The 23,290-nt window shown below is 39.2% G+C and overlaps 2 protein-coding genes across 3 annotated transcripts in view; both read right to left on the minus strand.

Annotated features, from left to right (window-relative positions):
- Positions 1–913: 913 nt before the first annotated feature.
- LOC121715556 (chromaffin granule amine transporter) lies at positions 914–9,976 on the minus strand. Its single transcript, XM_042101399.1, has 16 exons — positions 9,897–9,976; positions 8,420–8,553; positions 7,090–7,465; positions 6,807–6,865; positions 4,589–4,672; positions 4,401–4,493; positions 3,474–3,563; positions 3,314–3,357; positions 3,070–3,130; positions 2,890–2,985; positions 2,608–2,686; positions 2,457–2,508; positions 2,304–2,367; positions 2,089–2,208; positions 1,662–1,795; positions 914–1,560 (listed from the first exon to the last, which is right to left on the minus strand). The coding sequence occupies exons 2-16, from the start codon at positions 8,526–8,528 to the stop codon at positions 1,456–1,458; spliced, it is 1,566 nt and encodes a 521-aa protein (XP_041957333.1). The 5' UTR covers positions 8,529–8,553; positions 9,897–9,976; the 3' UTR covers positions 914–1,455.
- A 9,633-nt stretch (positions 9,977–19,609) lies between these two features.
- Positions 19,610–23,290, minus strand: part of ppiaa (peptidylprolyl isomerase Aa (cyclophilin A)) — a 5,078-nt gene continuing 1,397 nt past the window's right edge. Inside the window, exons 2-6 of one of the 2 annotated variants that reach the window (XM_042101461.1) lie at positions 22,542–22,572; positions 20,872–20,960; positions 19,959–20,131; positions 19,729–19,874; positions 19,610–19,663 (exon numbers count right to left, since the gene is read on the minus strand). In XM_042101461.1, the coding sequence (XP_041957395.1) occupies positions 19,742–19,874; positions 19,959–20,131; positions 20,872–20,960; positions 22,542–22,572 (426 nt within the window). In that variant the 3' untranslated portion in view covers positions 19,610–19,663; positions 19,729–19,741. Of the gene's footprint in view, positions 19,875–19,958; positions 20,132–20,871; positions 20,961–22,541; positions 22,573–23,290 lie in introns of both variants that reach the window. The other variant, XM_042101460.1, reaches the window with a different exon arrangement.

Below are 23,290 nucleotides of genomic sequence, written 5' to 3' on the forward strand. Positions count from 1 at the left end.
CACATTCCATAAAAGAGGGGGGCAGTATACCTCCAGAAAGTGAGTTGGTCTACCCTAGAGTAACAACCGAGAAACGTGTATTGCAGTGTGGCTGGCGGTTATGTTGCCCACATACCGCCTCCCATGGCTGAAACTGGTATTATGACACCTGTCGGGCTGTGGCTAGTAATTTAGCATGCTTACCTTGTCATTTTTGTAATGACATCATCACCCTTATTTCTTCTCATTCTTTTAATGCATGTAGCTCATTTTTTGGATATTTTTACCTCAATTCTTACACATGGCACCTTTAACCTACTCCAGAATGAATGTGAAGAAGCATGCTGTAATACTCAACCACAGAATGCACACTTTATCAATGAACACAAAGCAAAGACTAGCCTAGTCAAAATAAAAATGTACATCTCCCAAGTCATTCTGGCAGCAACATGCTACATAAATACAGCAAGATTACCTTCTCTGACATGATTTATTAGGCTACTATATCAGAAATCACAATGAATTGTGACAGGATTACAACATGACGAAACAATATTATGCAAGTCTGTAGCACATTGAGTTGAATTTACCTCAAATTCTTTGTTAAACACAAAAGACTAAGCAAGGTCGCAATGGTGAGAATTATGCATGTTATAACACTAGCTGAAACACATAATACATGTACCCCTAATTCATTTAGATGATGCATGAACTTAAACAACAATGTCCTAGTGTGATCAACAATATAATTGCATTAAAGGAATTATCCGGAGTAAAATGCACTTTAGATCAATTTACGGATGATTGGGAGTACATACGTTGATTTGACATCAAAATCATGTCATTCGGATGTGTTTTGAGAAAGTTCGATTTTACCGTTTTTAGTCAAATCTCGTTAGCGTGGAAGTGAGAAGGGCATATTATTTCGCCGCTACAAAACGCTATTTTTATACCTCTTCTACAGTTCCAAACAACATTACACTTACGTGGTAGTGAGTAGAGGGTCCCTCAATTCCACGCTAACGAGATTTGACTAAAAAAGGTAAAATCGAACTTTCTCAAAACACATCCGAATTACATGATTTTGATGTCAACTCAACGTATGTATTCCCAATCATCCGTAAATTGATCTAAAGTGCATTTTACTCCGGATAATTCCTATCAACATATCCCTGGTGTGAAACAGGAAATTTTATTTATTTAGCTTGTTCCTCCTTTGTTCCTCCTCCACCTGTCATTTCAAGAATCAGTGCTATTAACTATGTTAAAATATGTTAGTTTTGTCTATGATTGATGAGATTAAAGTAGAGCTGTCTAATTACACCACTGGGTCCATAACTTTTTGTCTATACTTTAAACAAAATGAGTTGTGTAAACAAGTGTGTGTCAACAAAAAATGTATTACAATGTATTTTCTTAACTATTACCATTGCCTTCCATTATTTAGCGTTTATTTAGACAATGGTGCCATTTTTGTCACTCTTCAGTTTCCTCCTCGCTGGTGTCACATAGAGGAACATCTCTCCGTCTCTGTGTGTCGTAACTTTTCACGTGCATTGGACACTCCTGTTTAATGATGGCCTAAAACACACCAGTCACCAGCTCCTATTAATAACTGATAAATTATATTTATTTATTGGTGAACTTTTCAAAATAAGGTGCATCTAATGGTACACACTTACCATATTTTCTTCTCTCACTGCTGGGTTTCTCAGAAAGCAGCTAAGAGGGGCATACAGAATATTGATGATGCCAATGATAACCATGAGGTAGGGGAAGCCAATGCTTTTCACTATAGCACCTCCTGTAGATGGACCTTTATGAGAGAAAGAGGGGGGGGGGATGCAGAGGGCTGAGGGCTAAATGCTAATGCTAAATCAATTTCATGTTTTAACGCAGTGTTTTTTGTCAAGTCAAGTCAAGTCAAGTCAAGTCAGTTTTATTTAGTATAGCACATTTAACATGCACAGAGTGCAACCCAAAGTGCTCCACATACAAGACATTGACACAAAACAAAAGACAATAAGACCAGCGAACAAAAGACAATAAGACCAATGTACCCGTGACACCAAGACATGACATTGACCCTGTGAACAAAGAGATGCTTACCAATGGCAAACCCCATGCAAAGTGCTACATCTGCAATGGCATAAACACTTCCATATACAGATTCATGACGAATATCCACTAGGTACCCCATGATTGCCATCATAGAGGAATCCACCATTCCTAAACAGAAGTTGCATCACATGTTATTTTATGCAAGTAAGCCCAACTAACTTTTTTGCAATATTCTCTGTCTTTTTATCATGATTCATAGTTACCAATAGCAAATCCAAGACCACTATTTGGAATGATGAGGCCATAGATATTTTTTGCAAAGGGAACCTGTAAAAATTATTGATAACTATTTAGGGTCGCTCTCACTGATCTAGTCAGTAAGGATACAGATTAGATAATCAGAATTTAATGCTCACACAGAGAAGGCTAATACCAATAACCAGCATCCCAATCATGGAGCACAGCCATCTGAGGACACAAGAGATAACACTCAAATCAACACTTTAATCAATCGATGTCAAACCCGTTCCAGAACTTTCAAGAGTTGTGGCTAATTCTGTACAGTACCTTCCCATTCTGTTTGCCAGCACACCAAACAGATTAGTTCCGATTAGGTAAGATATACTAGCTGGAAGAAATGCCATACCTGAAAGATTGCATAACATTATTCAACAATAGGATATGTGGTAAGACTCAGCTATAATTAAAATAGCAAATCCCTCAAAATGCAATGGAAAATGGAAAAATAAAAATGGAACCCCACAAAGTTGTTGTAATCATGATTAATAACCATTCAGTCACTTCGCTTCTCAGCCCGCCCCAGATTTTTTTTTTAGCTGCTCCACTCACCCAGTTGCCATTTTGGAGAACACATGGTCTGCATCATCCATATCGGTAGAGTGGGCTCTAGCATGGCCACTCCCATGTTGGCGAAACACAAAGATCCTGAATAACAAAGGCGCATGAATCACAGGTGCATCTCAGGTGAATGAACACAATAACAAAAATGGTGATATCTGAGGAACATACCTGCGCTGATGAGGATGTACGGGTCTTTCAACAGAGTTAGCAGTGGAGTTCCCTCTGTACTCTGAAGAAAATAGGAAAGGCAGCAACATTGTGTGTGACTATGCTTAGGTCAAGATAGGTTTGTCTAAGAAGTGGCGCAATGACCAGGACTGATGCATTATTACTTGGCATCCAGGTAAAGGAAATAAACTATGCAAGCGTGAGCAGCTGAAATGTTCATATGCAAGGAAAGGTAAACACTTACTCCTGGAGATATCTTTGAGGGCTGGAGAATACAGAGTTGCAGAACTGCACATTATAAATAAAGAATCAATTATGTGACATTACAGTATTATTTGTCATATGAATTTTTCATCCTTTTATGAACAGAAAATATATTATTGTTTTCTGTTCCTGTTTTTTACCTCCATCAAAAACAGCCAGAAAGGCTAGAATGAGGAAAGGGGAAGTTTTTCCCACAAACTCATACATCACACTGCCAAATGGGGCACCAACTGGAAAATACAAGGTTAAGTCAGGGATATTCAAAACAATAAGACCTGTATCACAAGTGCATGCAAAAGTATCATGAAACATTTCCTACATTAAACAAAATCGGTCCCATTGGGGCCGCTGTAGTTAATAGCTTCCACATACTGTACTTGTATTCATTTAGCAAATGCTTTTATCTAAAGCGACTTATGTTGCATACCTATATGTATAATTGACATTATGTCAATGTTGAGTGATGTGAGTATAATTGCCATATGTCAATTATATTACAACCCAATGTAACCGAGGTCGTAATTCGTCCGCCACTCACGGCCCTCGAACCCACACACACCGGCATGGGAGTCGAACGCTCTAACCACTGAGCTAAAAGCCCAAGCTTCCAACTCAGCGGTTAGAAGCGTTCTTAAGGTTAGGGGTGTGAGGATTTACACGGGCAAGTAGCATGCTAGCTCAGTTCACCTCCGTTACACCAACATCAGAAATAAATAAATGTAATTATTTATGTAATAATATGTAATAAATAAATAAAAATATATTTATGTATTAATATGTAATATGATAATCTGCAAATCTTACAAACCCATATTTTGCTGCAAAAAGGACATTACAAAGCTGACTATTTCATGGAAAATATATGTTCATATGTTCAAGGGCCCAGTGGTGGAAGGTACTGAGCCAACAACATTGGCAACTGCATGCTAGCCCAGCTCCTTAGCCACTACCCGACCCCTTTGATTCTGCTAAATGTAGATGTAAATGTACATACTTGTTTCAGCTACTTAACATTTTACAGCCAAATGTCATCATGACCTTTAAAAATCCACTTTTGTGCGACTTACTTAGAACCCCCATGGCCAGTCCACCCAGTGCTATTCCCATAGCAACACCTCTTTCATCATCATCTTTGTAAACACTTGCAAGCATTCCTAATCCTATAAAATGGAAGAGTGAACATTTGTTTGCTTCACATAATGTTTCAAAATGATGTATAGAATTGAATCATCTGATATATTCATAGGCACCATACCTGCCACAGAGGAGAATGATGAGCCGAATCCTTGAAGAGATCGAGCAAAAAACAGCAAGCTATATGTCTCTGAGAAGGCAAACACTGGATCAACACACACACACGCACACGCACACACACACACACACACACACAGCAAATTGTTACATTTGCTCTGAATATAATACACTAGCACTCACCTCAAGTGGGCAGCCGTGGCCCACTGGTTAGCACTCTGGACTTGTAACCGGAGGGTTGCCGGTTCGAGCCCTGACCAGTGGGCCTCGGCTGAAGTGCTCTTGAGCAAGGCACCTAACCCCTCACTGCTCCCCGAGCACCGCCGTTGAAGCAGGCAGCTCACTGCGCCGGGATTAGTGTGTGCTTCACCTCACTGTGTGCTGTTTGTGTTTCACTAATTCACCGATTGGGTTAAATGCAGAGACCAAATTTCCCTCACGGGATCAAAAAAGTATATATACTATATATACACTTCCATGTAACTGTGCCTTAACAGCAATGTTGATGTTTATTGTTCTTAGCAGATGCTTCTATCCAAAGTGCCTTACAATGATATCAATAAGCATTACATTAACAATAAAATAAAAAAAATACACATAACATAAAAATGTTAATCATAGACTAAATAAAATGAATAAACAGAATAATAACAATAATCATAAACATATACAAACCACAACTCTGTAATTATTATTAAGTTATAGACGGTAAACGGATTATAAGTTATAAACGCTTTTTGAAGATTCCAAAACTATCACTAAGAACAGTAGGGAAATCTTCCTCTGACGCAGAATCACAGAAAAAGAGACTTGACTGTGATCGCTTATGTTGATGGAAGGCCAACATAGCAGACGCTTATCAGACTGCAGTGAGCGCGAGGGGACATAGCTGGATCATGGAATTAAGATAAGGAAGTGCAGATCAGGTAACTGTCCTATAGGCCAGGAAGATTTGAATTTCATTCTGGTTGTAATAAAAATCCAATGAAGAGTAACTGACAGAGGAATTACAAGTGTCCTCTTTGGCTGAATAAAGACCAGTGCCGCTGCATTTTGAATCATCTGATCTTCTTAATATTGTGACTGAGGACATACGTAGAGAAATTGAGTCAGTGATCAATTGTGACACCCATGACAGTAAAATTGGTCATTTTCAACATTTGATATCCTTTTTGAGATCCTTTTTGCAGGCAAATAAGGGTTTACAAGACTTGCAGATTATCACATTTTGTTTTTTTATTTGTATTTTACACAACGTCCCAAATTTTTCTGATTTGGGGTTGTACGTGCTATAGGAATAGTTTAGCGGGGAATACCAGAAGCTTAGTTTTGGAGAGATTGACCTGAAGGTGTCAATCTTTTATCCATACTAAAATATCCCTGAGGTGAGCAGAAATAGTAGTCATCAGATGGAAAAGACAAGTAGGGTTGAGTATCATCCGCATAACAGTGAGAGGCAAATCTGTGGGAGCGAATGATCTCACCTGTAATTATACACAAAACACACACTAATAATACTGCTGGAGGAACTCAGATTTTATGCACTCGTTATGAAAAATGGTCTTATTGTTGACATGCTAGATGTGAAACAAATGGTCAACTGTAAAGACCTGATAGACCAACAACGGTCAAATGATGACCAGATGACTGGATTGATGACTTGGGGTTTGCTCCTTGTGAGAAACTACCAACAGTGATCTAAGGATAACCGATAAGCAATGAAGTATATCCTGTCTGTTAATAATGGTTATGAAAAGCTGATGAGGGCAACATGTATTGCACCTTCCTGCAAAGATTATCAGAGGAATGTGCTGCCAATGGTAAAGTAAGTTCTAAAATATTTTTTCTATATTGTTTGTCTAACCATTCCTACAAAATTGTTGACACAAATATCTCATAATTATATTTTGTAAACTATAAAAATATATCTGGAAGAAAACTATTTGACCTGTACTACTTTAGTGGATGTTGATCAATAAGGCAGTTAAATTCTGTGATTGCTTTGTGTAGAACTTCAATTGTATTATCTTGTCTCGGAGCCCAGATGCGCCGTATTGTTGGGATTGAAAAAATGGAACCATCCGCATCCGTATCACTGACAAAGTGAGTAGCAAGTTCATCCTTTATGTACGTAACTGTAGATACACTTTCACTGAGCACCAATTATTTATTAATTTAAGGAATTAATTCTGGCTTTAGGGAGAAGAACAATGCACACTTACATATAGTTGAAATAAACATGATGACAAACCCTGCAAACATTGGTATGTGGTATCCAATCCTGAAAAGCAAACAGAGAAAGAAAAGGGCTGGTTAGAGAAGTGCCCTGCGTCTGCACAATTCTGCTTTTTGGCTTGTTCTATTTTTTCACATCCTATTCCACCAGCATTGAAAATGATAGAAGCAAGGCACCTTAGTGCTGAGGTGCAAACAATATAATATTCACCCCATTACAGTAAAATGCAATAAAACAGCTAATTGTAAAGTAGATTCAAATGTAGATGCCTGTTTGTCAGTGGACCCACGAATGGGTTGACTAGCAGCTGCACCAGAGCCTTGGAGGCAAACAGGAGGCCCACACGGATGTTCTCCTCCTCCAAAAAGTGTCTGTCCTGCTGGCAGCCCTCCAGGTCCTCCTGACCCACGTCCTGCCTTCTGTCTCCAGACTGGTTAGGCAGAAGGGCTGATAAGAACTCAGTCATGTTGCTAGAAGAGACTTGTACATTGTAGGTGGTGTTGTCATACAGAGAAAGGACGGAGGATGAGACGGATTTGCTGGGGGGTCGTAGTGTCATATTGAAAGAAGAGGAGGAGAAAGGGGAAGTGGAGAGGTTCTCTTTCTCGTGCTCCATGGCATATAAGAAGGTAGGGATGATGGGAACTAGAGGAGATAGGAGCAGACAAGACAGAAACCAAAGAGGTTAGAAAGTGATCTTTTAAAAGTGAAGCTGGAGGATGACTGCATGACTGCTGAAGCGTGTGTATCCGAGTTTACCAAAAATCTTAGCATTGTCTACTTTGTGATTTGTGTATGCTTGCATAGACAAATCTGTTTATCACTTTAATTTCCTCTGGTGTATTTATGTGTCTTTCTCTGTGCATGTGTGATGGCGAGATATCAGGCTGGCCCAGAGGTCTCTCTGCTGTTGCAGTCTTAAGGGAACAGTAGGTCAACAAAGGACTAGACTAGTAAATGTCACAGTCATGGCTGGAGCAGACATGCACTTTATGTTTTTCATGAACTTCATGTTTTACATGAATTTGCATGATCCTGAGCTATTGATGTCAGTTTGCATTATGGTGCTAACAGTTTGTCATTTCTTAAAAATGTACAGTCCATGTAAAACTGTGTAAGAGATGCAAAATAGATATAATAGCTTACCAATACCAGTATCTAAATTATCAGGGAGGAAATGCAGATCATGTCACAACACAGAATCATCTCAATTCTGGCTATTCCCAAGGTAACAGTTTTGTGTTTTCATATTTTTTTCTTTCTTTGAATTGTTGTTTTATGTAAAATAAATCATTCTATACCAGATCAGTTTATCTGACCAAAAAAGTATTTGACAAGAAACTTGAATCCTGTGCTGCAACAACTTTTAGTCAAAGACACAAGCTGTGATTAGTATTATTATGACCGCCGCATTAGTGAAGCGGCGGTCATATAGGATTAGCCAGAGTTCTTTTTCTTCCCTCCACACACACACACACACACACACACACACACACACACACACACCATAACCCCCCTAATGAGTGGAAAGTGTTTTAGTTTTAAATATAATTTGTATAATAATGTTCAAAAATATGTATTTGTGTCTTCTGAACTCACCTACAACTGTCAGTAGCATGTTGTCCAGAAGAAGCGCCACACACACCACTACCAGTACCAGTTTGGGAGATCCCCTGCTCTGTCTCACCCAGTACAGTGGATTCAACATGATTCCTCCCTCTGAATTAAATGTGCTAAAGAACATGGAATAAAATCAAGTTAAAGGAAAAGTTCTGATGGTGAGCACTGAATTCAAACGAATCCTGACCCTTCCAACTGAACATGTCAAGAGGATCAATTGAACGTGTTATTCAAACAAATTAAATAAACAATAAAACAGAACAAATAAAACAATAAAACATGACTTTATATCCTCTGTTGTCATTTTTAAAAGATAAACCTGGCGATTGATTTATGTGTAAAATCGCCGGATTTCTCCTCTAAAAGATAATTTATAGGGGATCATTTCAGGAAGGTAAATTCTATCATTATCTAGAGATACTAATGTCATAGAGTGCATGGCATGATCATGACATTTTGTTGAAAACTCTGCACTAACAAGCTCAACTTTAATGGATGGCTACTGACAGGAAAATCACTGGATTGTCCCTAAAAAATTATTCTTGTTTCAGTAAATCAACCCTTCCTTTTCTGACTCGATGACTTGGATAAGTTTTACCCTCAGATGATTATTGATTACAGTCACTGATTCCAAAAACACAGAATGTTAACCGAATCAGCCAGTGTTAATACTGGCTTTCTCAACAGTTAGTGCATTTTACAGTTTCCTGGGGGGTAATTTGGTTCTGCTGTTTTGTTTTTCCCCACAAATTAAATTATATCTGGCACAAAGGCTTATCTCATGGTGTGCTGGTTTTACAGTATTTCACTGTTCATAACTGCAACATATATATATATATATATATATATATATATATATACATACATATGCTGTGAAGACTGATCAGCTGACTGACCGTTACATATTACTCAGCATATTCTAGTTGTGATTATTTTCTTTACCCTATCTTTGTTATTATTCTAGCATGATCAACATAGTAAAACAGCTTATTAAAAAAAACCTCTCAGATTCCATTTTGTTCGTTTGTCAAATTTATTTCTGTCTAATGCCTTTTCAGTACCTAGACATTAGGTTTTGATGACTTTACCATCCATCCATTAAAATGTAAACCGATAAAGTCATGTTTATCCCAATTCTGTGTCACTCAGCATTTGGCATAAGGAATATAGGCAGTTAAGTACTTTTGTGCACTTTTAATGCTGCTTACATGATTTTATATTATTATATATCTTACAGGTTTGTTCACAGTTATATCCTGTTGGCTGTTTTGAAATCACATTTAGAATAGAGATTTATTCACAAACTTAAGACAGCCATAGAAAACACTTGCAATAATATTTGTACAATATTTAACAATATTGTTCAGTTAATATTGTTTTCAAATCGAGCATGAAAACCTCTAAAAGAAATAAAATAATGCTTATCTCTGCTAATACCAGTATTGTGTATTCTTACCTTCAAATGCATGCTCCAGTGAACTCTCCACAGGTGCGGTTACAAAGACTGACTATCTGCTTGTGCTAGAGCTATATATAGGACCTCTGCCAGGAACACACATACCTCAGTCATTGTTCTATTCAATCGCCACAATCATGCACAAAAATAAATTAATTGTTCATTAATTTACACTTTCTGTTTCTCTTGTACAAATATGAATACACAAATCTTTTCACACACTCATATAATCAAAATAACATGTTAATCTTTTACACCCACAAAACATCAGCAAATTTTATCCAAAACCCTAACCACACCTCCCCCCTCTCTTCCACATTACAGCCATGTTCTGTATTTACATGTGTGTGTGTGTGTGTGTGTGTGTGTGTGTGTGTGTGTGTCGCTCTTAATTGGAAAAAGTGAATAAGCTGCAGGCAACCAGACTGCACAATGAGACTTATCTTAGATCTGTTACTGTGGTTAACCCCTTCCCTATACACACAAAGACAATCTGCTCTCTTATAAAGCTTCTGTTTGCTCTTTTCTCTCGTCAACAAGTCCTGGTCTCCTTGGTGCCTATGTACATAGGAAAAATGGCTGAGCAATTTTCGCAGAGTGAAAAATGTTTTCTTCAAAAAGAGCTGTTTTTGCATTATTTTGAGTTTGACAAGTTAAATTTTGAGTCTGAGTGGGAACAGAATTACAGAGTGGTTGTGTAGAGAGTGATGAATAGGCGGAGCTTGTCCAAAAAGTTAAGTTTCATTTGTCCACCAATGCTGAAGTGCACTGGAAATCAACGTTTCTGTTGAATGTTAAAGTAAGTAGTATTTCAATTTTGCTATATGTGGGTGGTTGACATTTTAGGCCGAAAAAAAAAGTTTTTGAAAATGTTTTTAGATATTAGGCATGGAAATCACTTAGTCCTGTTGTACTGACCCTTCCATTCCCAAAAATATGTATGGTTTTTTAGATTTTGTGTTGAAATTCATATTTATTCACTAATTAGTTGTGGTAGTGACTAAAATTGTCATATGGTGTGACATGAAAGTTATTGTGTGTAAAATTAAAATGGGGTATTTTGTTTTTAATGTGAGTCAATGTATTACCTTCTATCATTACTTCATCAAGATCTAGCATTTCCTCGTGCAAATTTATTACACTTTACAGTATATTTCTTCATCAATACACAGAGTAAGGCATATGTCCTCAATCTTTCAATAAACATCATATTCATTTTGACATACCTTGATATAAAAGAAAGAAAATGCTTGTGACTTTTGCTGATCCTTTTTTCTATCTGTTCCATTGAGATTTGTATGATTTAGACCCCAAAAGCCTTTTTATTTTCATAATTTCAAATGGTATGGTGTCACGCCATATGATAAATAACACCACATAACAATCTGTTAATACAAAAATGTGTATTATATGTATTTATTTCACAAGCAACAAAAGACAGTTTAAGACAGGTATATCATGTAAAGTTTACTTTCAGAAATCACAACTAAAACAGAATGCCACCAAATATTGTATAGCTCTTGGGTTCCCTGAGTTTTTATCTTCTCAATGGTGGGCTTCAATCTGAATGTTTGTAGTTCCCCTTTGAGTTTATTCTCTTTATATCTATTAAAAGACAAATTCAACAATTTATTCAGATAATTTAAAAACATATCCGGCATTATAATCAGATTAAATTGTTGCAATTACTTATAGTGCTAAAGACAACATTAATATTGCTGTTTTCTTTAACACCAGAATTTATTTTCTCAGACTGCTATTGATATTTAGAATGTCAAATATGTATCTTTTGTATCCAAGGCTGTAGAGTGAGTGAGTGAGTGAGTGTGTGTGGGGGTGATTTCTGTGTTTTATGTGTGTGTGTGATTCACAATACATGCAATAGTTGCACATCTTAAATAATAAATGTTAAATCATGTTAAATATGTCAAAATATATATTACACTTAATTATGAGTTAAACATATGTATGAAAAAAACATTATTTATGTAGGAAAATGCAGTTTCTATCATATAGTGTGACAAATAAATCATATGGTGTGACAAGAAAACCCGGTCACACTATATGATATGGGGTCACACCATATGAGGTTTCATGTACTTAGCATGACATTAAGCAATGTGCTTTTATGCTACACTATGACAATATAGTTTTAAAAGTAATATTGACTGAAAAGTAATTTCATTTGGGCATTTTTGTGTAAAATGTGTCACATCAAAAGACAGTGCAAAAGGGAACTGAAGCTGAAATTTTAAACATGAAGAGAGAAAACTCACCTTGTAACTTTCAGTGTCCTTCTGAGGTGTTGTTCTTCCTCCTGAAAGAAGGAGGACCCCTACTCCCCAAAGGTCTCCAAACAATTGCCCAAATGCCAGTTTAAAAAAAAGTAATATGGCGTCACACCATATGATATCCATTTCTGGGACAAAATGTTTTAGTTAAGGGTGGCTTCACAATATTATACCTGAACTTTTAGTCAAGCAGACTCACAAGTAGGCATCTGGGTGATCAATATATGATTGAATAAACAGAAAATGAATTCATTTTCTTGTTTTTATTCAAAATCAAAATGTGTGCTATTTCTGGTTTGGCTGAAAATTGTGAAAACAATTAATCCCATGAATGCTCTGTAGGTTCATATAAAACAGCATTTTCTGAACAATATCACCATAGTTTTTGACATTTTTTAAATTATTTACCTATCTTTGACACATTGGACCAAAAAAAGGCCATGTCATGTCAACCACCCACGTGCATATTTGTTGAATTATGTGTGCACGTCGAGCGAATCGATCGAGAAAACAAGGCGACCGGATCTGGATCCTGGATCGCGCTCAGACTACCATTGCCTGCTCATAAAAAGTAACCTCAGTATGTTTCCTTATCAATGAAGGACACACGATTTATATTTTTTCTTTGCATAAAGCGAGGAAAAAAATGTTGCGGTGTTAAGTTTTACGACCTTATTCATAATGTCTGCACAGCAATTGCTAACTTACCTAGCACTATCCAATAGTCTTCGTGCTAAGATACAAGTCAGCTGTTCGAAAATTGCAGAACGATTGTGTCAGATTGTGTGTCCTAACGATTTTGGACGGGCAGTGTTATATTTATGTACTTCTAAACTAGTTATTTATCTAGCGATAGCTAGCTTGATCTGGCACTGGAGGATTTAGCAAGCAGGTAAACTAAGCTAAACATAGCTGTCATGATAATGTAAACCAACAAACAAGATAACTTTCTTCATTATCATGTTTATCACATCACATTATTATCATGTTACTTACCTTATGGGCAGGCAATGGTAGTCTGAGCGCGATCCAGATCCGGCCGCCTTGTTTTCTCGATCGATTCGCTCGACGTGCACACATACAAATCTTTTTGCTCCTATTATAGGCCTATCACCTAGCCAGGAGCAAAAGTATCGTCACTCGTAGAAGCAGATTCGAGCACTTGTATCAATTGACTTGAAGTCGTGCAAGAAAATCAAAGCGATCTGTATTACAAATGCACGAATATGTTGTGCATGTTCGATTATGAAACAGGGATGTGCAAATGTGTTTCGCACCAACTGCGCTGCAACGATTGGAGCAAAAGCGTGACTCTTGAAAGTTGTGACTCACAGGATAGGATTTGTGTACCTGTAAAAAGGATTTGTGAACCCGTAGCCCCTATTTTGTGTTAACAAGATATAAAAAAAATATGTACAACTTCAACTTTACTGTTACACATTTATGACTTTAGTGTGCACATGCAAAATCTGCAGTTAAATGTGCTCGCCACTTTTGCACCCAATATACCTTCATACTTAAAGGAGCCACACATACTGTAGGGCTAGGCTACTGTTATGTTGTTGACTGCCGTACTATTGAGGACTATTATGAGTTCTGTCCATCATTTGGTGGTAGGTAAAATTACTGCAATAAAATTATGCTTATTAAATGCTTTCCCCAAATCACTTTTTCAAGAGTAATATTATCGGTTATCGTATCGGTATCGGCCACAACAAACCAATAAATATCGGTTATCGTTATCGGCCCTAAAATTCCATATCGGTGCATCTTTATCAGGAAGCTATTGCCCTGATGAAGCACACCGCTGATGAGGCATAAGATGAGGTCAACTCTGATCAGAACGTTTTGCATGACCCAGACAAGCAGATTGATTTAGTTTAGTATCTTAGTATTTTTTATCTTCTACTGTAAGTGCATGTTGTGTGTGATGTCTCCTGAGACCTTGAATTTCCCCTTAATCAATAAATTATCTATCTCTGAACAAGACAATTGAATTATTTGTGTGTGTGCACGTGTGTCCAAAGACTGAAATAAGTTGTTTGACCATGTTTTGCATATGTAGTGTTTTTTTATCCTTGAGTTCCCTAATGTCTGCTAAAAACTCTTCACATTATGCAGAATGTCAAAAAGCACACTGGGAGGGTTTTGCCACCAATCCCCTTGTTCTGTTTTTAAACATCACTCTTTTTAGCATTTGGATTGGTAGGATTACTTTTTCTGTGACTAGCTTGCTAGTCATGATGGTGTTGAGATAAAATGTTATATAAAGCAGGTTATGAATTATATGACTATCAGTTTCTTCGACAGATGTAGGGGAGAACCGGGATGAATGAAACACTTTTTAATTAAACTTAATTTACGAAGACATTATAAACACTGAAAGTTCTGCTCTGCTGGGCCTTTCTCAGCAGCTCAGAGGTGTTCACGCTCCAGGATAGGCTGTCCTCGATGTGGACTCCCAGGATGTGGACGTCTGCCACCCCTCTCCACAGTCCCCGCTGATGATTAATGGTGGGATCTCTGTTTTCTCCTGTAGTCTATGGTTGTTGGCACCATGTTGGCAGCCCCGAACCCCCCCCCCCCCCCCCCGGAGATGAACCATGGTGTCATCTGCAAACTTCATCATGGTGTTGCTGTGATGGACAGGGGAGTAGTGGTGTGTGTAGAGGGAGTAGAGCAAGGGACTCAGCAGCCCTGGGGAGAGCCGGTACTGAGGCTTTGGGCCATGGATGAGTGGTGGCTCACTCTGACCCTCTGTCTGCGGTCCGAGAGGAAGCTATTGATCCACATGCAGGTTTTGTGTGAAAGCCCCAGGTCCCCCAGTTTGACCACTAGCTTGTGAGGGAGGATGGTGTTGAATGCAGAGCTATAATCCACAAAGAGCATCTCCAATAGCTTCCCTGCTGCTCCAGGTGGGATAGTGCAGTATGGAGTGCAATGGCTATGGCGTTCTCTGTGGATCGGTTCGCTCTGTAGGCAAACTGGTGGGGGTCAAGGCTGCTGTGATGTGACTACGGACCAGTTTCTCACTTCATTACCACTGGGGTAAGTGCCACTGGTCGGCAGTCGTTGAGGCTAGAGATGTGAGGTTTATTGGGCAGGGGGAATATAGTTGAGGATTTCAGGCAGGGTGGGAAAGTGACCACTTTATTGCCACTGGTAATATTCAAATTTTAGTATTAAAATATTAGTCAATGCTTGATCGTTCACATCACAGGTGATCCTAAAACCAAACAATTCCAAGAACATCGACCACAGAGAGCGTTCTTGAACTAGTTCGGTTCAGAATTGTTTGAACCTTGGTGCTATCTAGAGAACCAGCCCGCATTTCTACCAGTTTTGAACGGAACCAACAGAGGGTGGTGCATGCATACACAAGAGTTAAGTATATGCAGGGGCATTGCAAGCGGGGGTTTATGGGTGTTATAAAATCCCCACCTTGGCTGAAACACGATTCTATCCACCCACTTTTTCTCACAAAAATGTAGAAATGCAGGGAGTCAAGACGTTGAAAGCGAGGGTGCGTGCACCAAGCCACTCTTGTTGTTTCTGTTGTCCACACTTGACACGCAACTGCGTTCTGTTCTCAGAGCATAATTATGCTTTTTCTGTCTATGATCTGCAGCGTCTAATGATTTGGTATTGGTATTATGGAACCGCAGACTGAAAGAAAAAGAAACTGAGTTTCCCCAATTAGGAAATATACTTTTTAATTTGGTGTCATCAACCGTAGAGTCATAGCAGAGAGGGTTCAAGCGGAGCGAGAGGCGCAAACGTTCGACAATTTCCGCGTTCGATTATTGCAAGGGGGAGGGGGGGAAATCCCCCTTTATGCAGACCAGAGTAAGCCCTTGCTGCACTAATGTCAATGGAGACTTGTGGAATTTTACCAATAAATTGGTCATTTTGTCTTTCTGTATTTGTTGAGGGTTTTTTGGAAAATTGTGTCATAATCTGTAAGTGTTTGGGATCATTTCAAGCCTAATAGTGTAATTTTTTAGTGTTCGGATTTGTAATAAAATAACTTAATATTAGACCATGCTGCTGCCAGTTACTGTCCGGTTGTTAGCATGCTAGCTAGCCTCTTAGCTAAGGTAACATTTTAAACGGAGAAGTGTAATTTCTTTGAAATGACAACTAGCTGAATAACACTACTGACATTAGTTAAAGTGGATAGTCTATACTCAAGCGAATTTGCAACAGTATATTAAGTTTAAGCGAAGTCCTTCAACTACTAGTCACTTGTTAGCGCATAGCTGTATTGCCATAGCTACTACCATCCACTTGTATAGCATTTTAAGCTAGCATTAGCTAGCTAGCTAGCTCGGTTCACATGACTAATTAAATTATTCATATCATTTCCTTAAGAATGATTCATTGGTATCATACATGATTATGGACAATAATACTGTGAACACAATTATGTTTATCTGTTGTTATTGCTTATTAAGAGAGAAAGTTTATTTAGTGACGTAGGTTGACACTCCCACTTATGCAGACCGGAACTGTCCCGTTTTGCTCCCATAGTAACGAATTACGTTGCTCTATCTTGCTAGTAATCAAGGATCTTTGGTCATAGCCTACAATTGGTATGAGCGCTCATGCAATGTGTGTGCGTCCCTCCGCTGGAGATGACGGGCTAGAAGCAACAATATTTTAAACAACACAGGACGTGGACTCCTACTATCCATGGAAACTGCATAGTCTAATTCATGTCTTTAAATTGACATTAAGCTGATAGGCTATATACAACAGTTTATTTATATTCCCTTTGCATACGTTTGCAAACATGCTTTGGGTAGACTTAAAACGTTTTTGAATTTGATCTTACAGTTCTTTCATTCTGTCTTTTACCTTTACTTAATAGATATTATAGTTAGGCGGCTTAGGCCTATGCATAATAGCCCAGTGATACCTCAAAATTAGGTTGTTGTCTGCAAAAACAGAGGTAGCCTAGCAAACAGCCTATTGCGATGGTAGCCTAGGCCTATATCATAGCAAATAGCCTATTGCGATGACAGCTTTAAAAACATTCACTTGTCTCGCTGGAGTGACCGCAGACCATGGGCTTGCACAAATACATTAATTAATTAGATGATCTGCATCTCTGTTCACCTAAAGCTATGGTTGTGCTAACCCATTTGCAAAAAAACATTCTGCTATGTTTTCTTCATTGATAACATTAGATATAGATTAGATATATGCCTCCATAGGGTTGTTTCAAGCAGTGAAGTGATAGCAGATAATGTAGGCCACATAGAAGAGGGGTGCTGCTTGTTCGGTCCCTCCCAAACTGCATTAAAATTGTATTTAGCAACCAGAATTTCAAAAAATCTGGGAAGAAACTCCTGGGCACCACCCAATATTGTCCGCACCCCCTCTCAGAAAATACTTCCAATGTCCCTAGGGAGTTATTTATAATTTGCCCGGATTGTTTCACTTCCCTATCCCACAACCCTCCTCCCACTTTTAAAAAGCCTGATACGCCGCTAAGTATATGCATAAACGTGAGGATAATATAAAATGTCTTAAATTAGCTGTGTAAAATGCTTGTGGTTAATGTCTGCAGTGTAGTTCTAGTTGACTAGTTTTGTTTACTCATGAAAACAATGATGCTTTTATGGCTCCCACACACAGATGCGCGCGGTGCCGTGCTGGAGAAGCATCCCGCCGAACTGAATTGTGTCTGTTGCGTCGCTCCCGTCCAAGAGTTCAACTTTTGCTGCACCAACAGACAATAGAAGGCACCAGCCAATCATATTACAGTTATACTTCAAGTCATTTGCATAGCTACAGACGGGAACATGCGTTGCCGGAACGCAACTGGGAGCCGTTAGCCTTCTCCCCTCTGAAGGGTAGAATGACACGACCACTTCGATTCACAGGAAAAAACAACTATTACTATCTGAAGAGGAACACAAGTTACACAAAGAAAACTACTGTTCCTACAGTTCAAACGCATGGAGTTACTCTTATGCCCTGATGGTTCTGCTTCATAATCTCATCAACAATACCAACTCGTCAACTTGACAAAGGAGAGGCGAGGGGCCTCGATTCATTTGCGGAGCCCTACGTACATAGTGCACATATGGGGCGGTCCAGCTCTGGTTTACTTTCCCACTTGCAATTCAAAGTGTCACAGGCTGCTCAACATCAAACTGCAAACCCATTGGATACACATCTAGATATTATTCACACTGAAGTTTTACCGGTCATTGTAAGACCTGTGCAAAACAATTCCAGGAAGTATTGCCCTTTAGACGACTATCGACCTACAGCCCTCACATTACTAGTGATGAAGGTGTTTGAGAGACTTATTAAAAACATAATCTGCTCATCCATCCCCAACACTATTGACCCACTGCAATTTGCTTACCACTAATAGATCTACTGAGGATGCCATCTCTTATGTCCTTCATACCACCCTTAGGCATATTGACAGTGGAAAAGGGAATTATGTGAGGCTGCTGTTTATTGATTATAGTTCAGCTTTCAACACCATTGTTCCTCACATGCTGGACTCTAAGCTCAAAGATCTTGGACTAAACACCTCCCTCTGTGACTAAGTTTTAAACTTTCTTTCTGGCAGACCCCTGGTAGTGAGAATGGGCCAGTTCACCTCAAATTCCATCATTCTGAACACAGGAGCTCCACAGGGCTATGTCTTGAGCCCACTGCTCTACTCTCTACACCTATGACTGTCATCTCACAGCTCCACTTCCATCATTAAGTTTGCTGATGATACAGTAGTCCTGGGCCTCATCTCCAACAACGATGAGGCAGCCTTCTTGGAAGAGTTGAAAAAGCTGATTGCCTGGTGTCGGGCAAACTGTCTCCAACTGAATGTTAGCAAAACCAAGGAGCTAATTGTAGACTTCAGAAGGAGGCATCAGCGGACTTACACCCCTCTCTTGATTGATGGAACACAGGTAGAGAGTTAGTGGTTTTAAATATCTGGGAGTACACATCTGAGGACCTGACCTGGGGTAATCACATCCAAGCTCAGGTTAAAAAGGCCAGACAACGAATGTACCATTTAAGACAACTCTAGAAATTCAGGTTCCCCCCCCAGTGATTTTAAAAACATTTTACACTGGGGTCATAGAGAGTATACTGACGCAGTGCATCACGGTGTGGTATGCCAACAGCACCGAGAAAGACCGCAACGCCTTGCAGAGAGTGGAGTTATTTATTATTATTATTACTTTTATTATTCTATTATTTTGGATTATGTATTATTAACTCCTGCTTTTAATGTTACTTATTTCTACTTCAGTCATGAAGCTAACCAGACTTACATTTCACTGCTTGTTATATACTAATATAACTATGTATGTGATTTATAAATCTCTCTGAACTAGAGAGAAACCTTTGAATAGATTAGATAATACATCAAAAGGTAAATTTCAAACACAGAGAAAGGCTGTAATACATTTAATATTGGGAAAAAAGCACAACCCAGTACACACCCCCAATGCTAGGAATGTAGCACTTTTTACGGAGGATATTGAAGGGAGAGCATCAAGAATAGATTGAAGACCATGTACAGCTCTACAGCTGGCCACAGTTTGCAACAACTATCTTGGCACTAGTCTTGCCACTCTTTGAACCATAATTCTCCACTTTCCTTATAATGTCCATGCCCTCCACGACACTTCCAAACACAACGTGTTTCCCATCAAGCCTGTGAAGTAAAAACAGAAGACAATGTTATGGCTAAGGAAGACTGACTACATTTAAGGTTATATTAAAAGAGGGGCACACTCACCAGGTAGTTTCTTCAGTACAGATGAAGAACTGAGAGCCATTTGTGTTGGGCCCAGCGTTGGCCATGGACAAGATTCCAGGACCAGTGTGCTTCAGGGTGAAGTTCTCATCTGCAAATTTGTTACCATAGATAGACTTCCCACCAGTTCCATTGTGGTTTGTGAAGTCACCACCCTGGAGAAATCAGTTAAGCAATTTATTTTGTGTCCAACAAACATAGTTTCAAGTATGATTTAGTGGCAACTAGCAACATCATATTGATGCTATATGGTCTACATCCATCCTTCCCACCAGCCTTCAGGGCTATGGACCAAGTAGCTTTGTGGTCCCGGACAACACATTGCAAACAATAATTTACGGTCTCATGTGTGTATGTATTGTTCAATGTTCAGTTGAATTGTATTTGCAGGCATCCCAAGCACTCAACTTGTGTGGTGGTCAATGTGGAATTTGTGACTGTGCACCACAAATAAATCAAAGTGTGGGAAACATTGGATTCACCCATTAACTGAAACATTTAGGGTGGGTTCAGACAAGACACCAAAACCATTAAATAAATCTACTTGTTTCTTTTCTGAATTGCACGAGACTAATAAACATTCCAGTAAGCTTTTATTAGTACCAACTGGGCTATTGCTGGGTATAGCTTGCTGCTTTTGCAATTGACCAACTAATTTATTCCAAAATCAAAAATAGATCAATTCTTGGACATATACCATGTCTTCATCGCACAAGACAAATCTCTACAATCTCTAAATCTTTGCATATTTTCACAAGCCAATTGGAAAAGGTGGTTAAAGATTTCCTTAGAATGACTTCACTGCTGCTGAAGTGAAACTGTCCATTTCATCTTCAAGCGACCAAGTAATTTCCCAAGAATGTCCGCCTTCCTTCCAGGCGACAATACAGCTCACCTGGCACATGAAGTCAGGGATGACACGATGGAATGTTGATCCCTTGTAGCCAAATCCAGGGGCTCCTGTGCACAGTTGCCTGAAGTTCTCTACACGTTTGGCCAAAAAAGCAGGTTATTGGTAACAATGTATACCTGAACTTGACAGATGAAACTTGACACATTGCAAACTTGAAATTAATTTCCTAAAGGAATTAACACTGCATGCAAAGTGGTTGCTAGGGTTAGGCTTGGGTTATTGGTGTTTGCTAGGGTGCCTAGGATTATTATTCCTAGTTCAATAGAGAGACAAGGTGGACCGTGGACACTAAAGGTACACTATGCAAGTTCTCATCTAAATATAACCTTTAAGAAGCCAATTTGATGGTAAACAGACTTGTAATAGGGGAATTGTTGACCTAGCATAGCCACAGTGCATAGCCGTAGCGAGTTGCTAAAGAGAGAACAAGGTTGCAGTTTGCTAGCCAGTGCTAGGCTAGCGCAAGTCACTGTCACTGAAAATAGTCTTACCACTCCACAGTTCACCCGAGGCAAATAAATTATAAAACACCAATGTAAATGTCTGTTAGTTTTATTTCTAACATTATTCTATCCTTGTATTTCAATGATTGCATTACATTTTGAGGGACTAGTTTCTTAGCAGCGGCAGAATTATACTTGCTCTGGTTAGTAGTAGTACCGAAAAGTAAAGAGAAGCGCACTCCAACCGGGATACCTAGTAGCGCCTAGGTAACTTGCCTTAATCACTCAGCGGTCAGAAAGAGGTTAAAGTGTACACTTGCCATTACACCCAAGTCCAGCAGATGGTGGTGGTAATGCACGGTTTGCAAACTGCCAAAAAAAAACTCACTGAAGAGCAGGCCAGTAAACCCTTCTTTTTCAGTGAGCTTTTTGGCAGTTTGCAAACAGAGTGCATTACCACCACCATCTGCTGGACTGAGGTGTAATGGCAAGTGAACCCTTTAACCTTGTTCTGGCCGCCAGGTGAATAAGGCGAATCAGTCCACCGCTGCCGTTGCTTATATGCCCACTACCAACTTCAGGGAACAAAGTATAAGTATTGCAATGTGATGCAGAGGTAGTTTTATTTCTAACACTATTCTATCAACACAGACATTTACATCAATTGTCTGGAATTTGCCTCAGATGTACTTTGGAGTGGGTAAGACTGTTTTTAGTGGCAGGCTAACACATACTGATGACTTGCACTAGCCTAGCACCTGCAAACACTGCAACTAGATGGACTGGATGAAACGCGTTTAAAACAGTCGCCACTAATAAATAATACACTTGCCATCACACCCATACAACAGTGTTTCATGTCTATGATAATCTTTGGGGCAGCCGTGGCCTACTGGTTAGCACTTTGGACTTGTAGCCGGAGGGTTGCCGGTTCTAACCCCGACCAGTAAGAATGGTTGAAGTGCCCTTAAGCAAGGCACCTAACCGCTCACTGCTCCCCGAGCGCCGCTGTTGACGCAGGTAGCTCACTGCGCCGGGATTAGCGTGTGCTTCACCTCACTGTGTGCTGAGTGTGTTTCACTAATTCACGGATTGGGATAAATGCAGAGACCAAATTTCCCTCACGGGATCAAAAGAGTATATATACTTATACTGATAAGCAGTTTAAGCTCAGAAAGGTGCATGCACTGTAATGAAAAGCCAACATACCTGCTGTTTTAGGGACAACATCAGCTCTTAACTATGGAGAGAGGGGAAAAATGTTACAAACAATGATACACTCCAATCCATTCTTACGTACAATACAATGCAGCCTTTGGCTTGATCAAAAATGGATCAACACATCTAGCTCACGCAGCAGCAGCGAGAAGCCCCTGGCTGCAGCTTGCAGATCGGGGCTGGGCTCAATGTGGGGCGGAGGGCAACGTTGAGCTCAGCCCACCTTCAGCACGTCTTCTCACGCTGACCATGTCCGTAGGGCCTACCTTGTTTCCTACTGTCCAATTTATATTTCTCAACATAATCTCTAGGAAGAATGCTTAAATCTATAAAAGCATATCCTCAACTTTAAGAGAAAAAAACCACAGAGGTTAGACTGTTAGGCTAACAGTAGGCCTACTGAGTAGGGTAGCCTATAATGCGTAGGGGCGAACTGGTACAAATGTAACAGTATTTTCTCCTCAAGATATGGTGTAGCTACGGAAACGTAAATAGACACATGTAGGCTAATTATATGTAGAATCTTACAGCCATCCAAATATGAAGGTCTACTTAAATACAACCAGAGATAATAAGGAAAAAGGTGCAAATTCAAGCATCGCGTTTTTATTTTTTAAACCGCAACTGTTTGTTTAAGTTTGCTTCGTGAAATTTGAGCAAGTGTGAACTTAAATCGCATGTCATTCATATCTTCAGTCCCCGTTTCAAATTAACACGAGTGCCATTTATATAGTCATAGC

This window comes from Alosa sapidissima, chromosome 8, assembly GCF_018492685.1.
Source record: "Alosa sapidissima isolate fAloSap1 chromosome 8, fAloSap1.pri, whole genome shotgun sequence".
In the NCBI taxonomy this organism is placed as follows: Eukaryota; Metazoa; Chordata; class Actinopteri; order Clupeiformes; family Clupeidae; genus Alosa; species Alosa sapidissima.